Source organism: Fistularia commersonii, chromosome 2 (genome assembly GCF_037954325.1).
Source record: "Fistularia commersonii isolate RoL2024-O1a breed Wild chromosome 2, RoL_Fcom_v1.0, whole genome shotgun sequence".
Lineage (NCBI taxonomy): Eukaryota > Metazoa > Chordata > Actinopteri > Syngnathiformes > Fistulariidae > Fistularia > Fistularia commersonii.
Window position 1 is genome coordinate 14,415,039 of NC_141285.1, and position 6,466 is coordinate 14,421,504.

At 43.2% G+C, this 6,466-nt stretch overlaps 1 protein-coding gene across 2 annotated transcripts; it reads left to right on the forward strand.

The window, feature by feature from the left end:
• Nucleotides 1–96: 96 nt before the first annotated feature.
• Nucleotides 97–5,762, forward strand: drgx (dorsal root ganglia homeobox). 2 transcript variants are annotated; one of them, XM_086169102.1, is made up of 7 exons: nucleotides 97–193; nucleotides 335–459; nucleotides 1,183–1,283; nucleotides 1,669–1,770; nucleotides 3,322–3,494; nucleotides 3,850–3,962; nucleotides 4,059–5,762. In XM_086169102.1, exons 2-7 carry the CDS (start codon nucleotides 402–404, stop codon nucleotides 4,439–4,441), a joined length of 930 nt encoding a protein of 309 aa, XP_086025228.1. In that variant the 5' UTR covers nucleotides 97–193; nucleotides 335–401; the 3' UTR covers nucleotides 4,442–5,762. The 2 variants fall into 2 exon arrangements, with proteins under 2 accessions (XP_086025228.1, XP_086025229.1); XM_086169103.1 differs by lacking the exon at nucleotides 1,669–1,770.
• Nucleotides 5,763–6,466: the final 704 nt, after the last annotated feature.

Below are 6,466 nucleotides of genomic sequence, written 5' to 3' on the forward strand. Positions count from 1 at the left end.
TGTGTGTGTGTGTGTATGTAAGAGAGAGAGAGGGAGAGAGAGAGAGAGAGACACACACACACACACACACACACACTCACACTCACACACAGAGGGGGGGAGGAAGAGATCCGGACCCTCCCAGACAGGGTGAGTGGAAGTGGAGCCACTTCTCTCCAGAGCAGTATCCCTCTCACATCAGCATCCTCTGCAGGTATGATCTGATGCTCCCCTCTTCCCCCTCCTCCCACCAAAACCATCCCACCTTCAGCGTGGTATCCTGCGACCGAGCATCAGATCGCAACATTATCACCACTTAATTTTTATCCCCCCCCTCTTCTTTTTTTTTCCCTAGGTGCTGCGGGCCGATTAGAGGTTCAAACTTTGGAGTTAGACTTGGGGCGGCTGTCAGACGCGACGGTATGTTCTACTTTCACTGTCCTCCGCAGCTGGATGGGGAGTGTTGTCGCTCAAACACGTGTAAGTATCACTTCCTCTCTACTCGGGGAGGGGGCGTTTTTGTTGTTTGTTGGTTTTATTTGCTTTGTTCAGTTTTTTCTAAACTTCCTTCAATTGCATTTTGCGCAATCTGAAAAAAAAAGTTGCGCGTAGATTGGAGTTGAAGGACTGCGAGCAGGCCCCGGAAATGCTTTTTCATCCCTTCAAAGAGGAACATAGACATGAAATAACCGGGGCGATGCGGCATTTTATACACTGCCCATCTTACCTGCTTGTATTTTTTTTCTTGGAAATAAATACTGTCCGAATGTGTTTGACAGCATAACGTGTGTGTGAGTGTGTGAGTGTGTGTGCCGCCTCTGTTATGTGAATCGGGTTTGGCTGACAGGCGCTGGTGTTCTGGCCCCGGGGCAAAAGGCTCGTTTTGTCCCGGGCACAGATGTTGGGTGTCATGGCTCCTTAGTCCGTCATGGTTCCCCTCAGACTCTCGGCATCAATGTTTCATGCAACTAATGGTGGAAAAGGGTCGAAATGTGCCAGAGAACAAGCCCCCCTGTCTTCTACGCCTTGGCATAAAAATCAACTTTTTATTTTATTTTGATAATTATCCTGCCTATAAAACCATCGGTCCGCGTGTCAATTTGAGTGCATTTGGTTGATTTATTTAAGGATGATCTAAGACGTGCGGTTCAGTTCATAAGTAAAATAACTCTTATAAACTTTATTTTATTTTTATTTTTCCAGTGAATTCGAGCGGTTTTGGCGGCCACGCCCCGGCGGATTTCGATGACGGCTTTCTACGCCGGAAACAACGCAGGAACAGGACGACGTTTACTCTGCAACAGGTAATTTACAGTTGGAATAAAAAGAAAATAAAGAGGTAAAGCATGTAGTAGTTCTTAAGTCGTGCAATAGGTAAAGTTTTCTAAAAGAGGACTTTTATCTTGGAGTTGTGCTTTCACTACGTCCGAAAGGCCCTCAGAGGCGCCTAGTTTCACAGAATACTAATGGCCGCGCCGCTTATTAAATAATAATAAAAATCGATATTTAGAAAGCCTCAGTCATCGCGAGGCTCCAGTTTCCAGAACACAAACTGCTTTTGTTCTCATAATCTTGACACAATTCGACCTGTAAACACGATAAAGAGAGGAATAAATAAAAATTTAAGGTAACCGTGTTCCTACCTGAATAATGGTTTGACCTGAAGTCACGTGACTGGTGTGCGCGCAGCTCGAGGCTCTCGAGGCCGTCTTCGCCCAGACCCACTACCCGGATGTGTTTACGCGGGAGGAGCTGGCGATGAAGATCAACCTGACCGAGGCCAGAGTGCAGGTACGGCGCCGGCAGCGCCACGACACCGGGCTGGGGGGTAGAGGAAAGGGGGTGGGAGTGGAGGCGGAATGAAACCACTCTGTCATTCTTTAATAACATCAACATAATGGTGAATATTAGATTAGCGTGATTAATCGGTCATTCATAATTAACCGGCGATAATGTGCCTCGCTGATTTGTCCACGTCTCACAGGTGTGGCCAGTTCTTCTTCTTCTGTCACCTCCCCGCTCTTTGGGAGGCTTTTGCGGGTTTTTAAAAAAAAAAGAAGAAGAAGAAGGGGGGCCTGCAAAACTTTGCGACGAAAGAAGCAAAAGCAAAAACATCTCAAATGTGCCAATTTATATTCCGCTCCCGCCTTTTGCACATATGCGCGTTTATAAACTTGGCCAGATGTAATTAAGTTATGGGGCCTGTATGTAATTTCCTGCATTCCAGATTTGCTTTTGGGTTTTGTTGTGCGCACAGATCTAATTGTGGGAAATATAATAGTTTGCCTTTTGTTCCCCAGGGTCATCTTACTATCGCTTAAATCCAATGGCGGGGTTGATAATGGAATCCAGCGCTGTAAATTAGGGATTGTAAACAAATTATTCCCCTCCTAATCCGATTACAGCATTCCTATTATTAAATCTGAACATGAATCCAACGCAGTATGCAGGGATATTAAACTTACATTATTATTAGAAAATAAATTTCCTTTCTGTTGTAGTGTTGTTGCCCCCCTTTTTGTAAAGTGTCAATGGGCCTCCCCCGCATTAAGAGCATGCCGCAAATTGAGATTAATGGAGCAATTATAGCCCATTCAGAGAGGGGTTCGTGTGGGGGGGCACGACTTCTAGCTGGAAGGTGCAGGGGTGAGATAAGTCCATTGGCTGCATTGTTGTCCTGCCACTAAAACGTTGTCCTTTCTTTATGCTGAATAAATGCGTATGTTTTGTTTGGCTGTTGACATCATTTATACCTCTGGTACAATAGGAGGGATGCGGAGCACATGCCCAGTGACTCTAACCTCCATTCACACATTATGATTAATGCCTGCTAGAACCAAGTCCTAATCGAATCTGATGTTGTCAAACAATCACTAAATAGGGAAATAAACGACTTCATCATAGCTGCCTCTCTCTCGGGCTGCACAACTGTCACTGGGAAGTCATTAAAATATGATAATGAAAAATTGCTCAATTAAATGTTGTTATAGGCAGTGACCTTCATTCCATTAAGATACCGTTACTTGGCTATATGTCCTCAGCTTTGTGCATGGTAAAGTTTTTTTGTGGCATTAAGTTGCAGACTCTGGGATATCGGTGACACCTTCAGCACGCTGCTTGATGCACAAGAGTAAAGACAACAAGCCGAACATTTGTGGAAAGGCTTTTTGCAAGACATGACCAAAAAATGTGCACTTTAAATTTGCTTTGATTTGCGGTATGCCATAAATAATAGAAATATAAGGCATGGATATGAACGATACACAAATAAAGCAATTTGACGGTTGTAATCAACGTGTTTAATTGTAGATTAATCCCTTTCTCTGTGTCTTTTAACCGTAGGTTTGGTTTCAGAACCGCAGAGCAAAGTGGAGGAAGACTGAGCGCGGCAGCACCGACCCTGAAGGAGGCAAAGAGCAGATATGCGAGGGCGCTCCTCCGTCCCGCAGTATCAACTCTCAGTCTCCGGTGGACCAGAGCAGAAAACAGAAAGAGTCCTTGGAAATGCAGCAGAGGTGAGAAAAGATGGATTATTTTTCTTGCTATAGTGAAACCAAATCCTGACAGCTGACTGTCTGGACGATGGAGGACATATATTCACTTCAGCAGCTGTCACGTTTGTGTAAGAAATCTTGACCATTCCTCCGGACGAGTGAATTTCAAATTGTCACATCGCCTGAATGTCAAAAAACTAAACAAATATAAAACGCAAAGGTCTGAGAAATATCAATGTACAACATATTTAAAGAAAATATCACCTCAGTTTGAATAATTCATGTTTTGGATAAATATGGGTTAGAGTTTTCGCATGAGGATGTTTCGACTATTCAAGGTTTGTGCAGAGTGACTCAGTCGTACTTGTTTCTTCAGTATTAATAGGACAGTGGCTCCTGCTGGTCCCTTTTTCCCGTCGTGTCTCCCCGGCACCCTTCTCAACTCTGCCACGTATGCCCAAGCACTCTCCCAAGTTGCCACATTGAAAGGTAAATTTGACCAACATTAGTGATGATGTGGGTCATGTTTTTTCAAATCGCAATTGCCTAATTCTCTTGTTCTCGTTATTCTTGTTTCTCTCCCAGGTAATGGTCTGTGCTCCTGCTGTGTCTCTGACCCGATGGGCTTGTCCTTCCTGCCGCCCTATGGTTGTCAAGGCAACCGCACAGCCAGTGTGGCCGCCCTTCGCATGAAGGCTCGCGAGCACTCGGAGGCCGTATTGCAGTCTGCCAATCTACTTGGTGCAACGACCGGCCCCAGTTCCGCTGTGGGAGTCTTATCTGGCGTTAGCGTGAGCACCTCCGGGATGGCGCGACCTGCAGTGGGTCCTGCCATCGAAGTGGGAAGCAGTGTGGGACGAGGAGGTGACGGCTCTAGTCCGAACCCTGGCACTAAGGTTTCGGTCCTGGGAAGCGGCCCCGACAAACACCCTACTCCCTGCTCTAAGGAACCACTGGAGAAAAAGTGAGATGCTGGACAAAATTGTGGATGTACTGATACTCTGACTCTGTGTGATGGTGCCTGCTCTCTTGCCTGGTCTTTTGCGCTACGAAGCACAACTGTCGCCTGACTCCAAAAACCGACTGCGGAAGAAATTACTGATATCTTAATGTATGGATTCAAACATTAAACTATTTATTTTACAGAAAATTATATTCTTTGTGAGACATCCTCAACCTTAGGGGTCGTGTGACCCTCATGTAAGCACAACTGTGATTTTTGGGTCTCTGTCTTCATGCACTCTGGGGCTTTATTTGATGGACTACAATGTGTGAAAGAGAGACTAAATACCTATTTGATGATGTGAGTTTAAATATTTCTGACAGTTTCTCTAGTTTTCATAAAGTGGACAAATACTTACATTGTCCCTGTTAATGCATGTAAAGTGTAATTGTGGAGCAGATGGCGGCGAGGGTTCTACGGGACATTGGCAATATGTCGTCTATGCCATGGAGCAGCGATGGGCTCCAACAATCATTTCTAGTTGTTTTATTTTAAAGTGAAAGTGCACTTTAATATTAGTCAGCCGTTTTCCGTGTTGATGTGTATGATATGTTGAGCGGGCTGAACGAGATTGAGTGACAGAGATTGCGTCCCTTTCTCTCTGTTAGCACATCTTTGGCACCAGCAGACAGCGAACACACCAGTCCTGTTGTGACATGTTCTTTAAAACAATTAAAGATGTAGTCGCTCATGTTCCTCTCCTGTTGCCTCTCGCGCCAGCCATCTGTTCTAATACATTATTTATCAGCCTCCCTTAAAGCCAGGAAAGGAGCAAATTGTGACTCTTAGTTATTTACTTATAGGAACGCTCAATCTCTTCCACCCTTCTTCTGTCTAAGCAATTTAATAAACTACATTGAATTGATATAGGCTATTTATTTACGTAGAAATCACATTCAGAATTATTTTCTCTCATCACCTCGGGGCTCTTCACACAGAATCTTATCACAAGCAATATATTTGTTGAGTCATTATTTCTAAATATCTCCCTACTCCGATGACTCTTGAATAAAGGATCAGGTGATCACATTGAAAATACTTAACCGCGGAGCGCACAACGAGTAGTCGGGCTTGATTCAATTTGCATCCGTGAGGATTTTCAGGAAATTACTTTTGATAGTCAATAACACAATTAAGTAAACTACACACACATTATCATGAATAATTGATAAGAAATTATGTATTACCATGAAGTACTGGTTCAATAATTGATGAAGCGACACCCTGGTGACAGAGAAAAGAGAGCTAATGTCAAAAGTTGTGCCAGATTGTACACAGAATTGAGCACTCACATCCTCCTTTAACATCATTATGTGTGCATGTTGTAAATACCTCACATATGAACCAATAAAGTGAGCTGTGGCTAACAAATGAGTTGCCCTCTTCAGACGGTATCCGTTTTTATTTTATCTGAACACCGTTTTCAGCAGAAAAGGAACATATATAAACACACACACACACACACACATCATTCCTAGAAATATGCGGACAAATATTTTTCAGGCACAGAATTTTAATCCTTAATCAGTTGGGATGTTATTCTGTGCCCATTTATTTGTTTTTACTATATTTTAGACTCATTATATATCAGGTATTTTGCAGTATCTATTCATGCCCCAAATAATATTATCCAATACCTCATCTAATGATTTCGGTTTAAATACATGAGAGACAAGTTGTTGAGCCCAATGACATGGGAGCTAATGATAACACAATATCCTTACACAAATCAATTCCTTTACCAGAAATGCACCAATGTGGGCAGCAGAATCCAGCCAACTCATACAAAAGATGTGGAAAACATTCAATTTCTCCAGAATTGAATACAGTAGTTGTGGAATTTAATCATCAGCCAAAACAAAGGATGCTGAAGTTATAATGACTACGATCATCATTAAGTTCTACATGGAGCCCATAATTCACTGCTTTAATATTTCATAAAGAAGTCAAGTTGGTGTTGACATTCAGCTGTGCATGTGGCATCATTGAT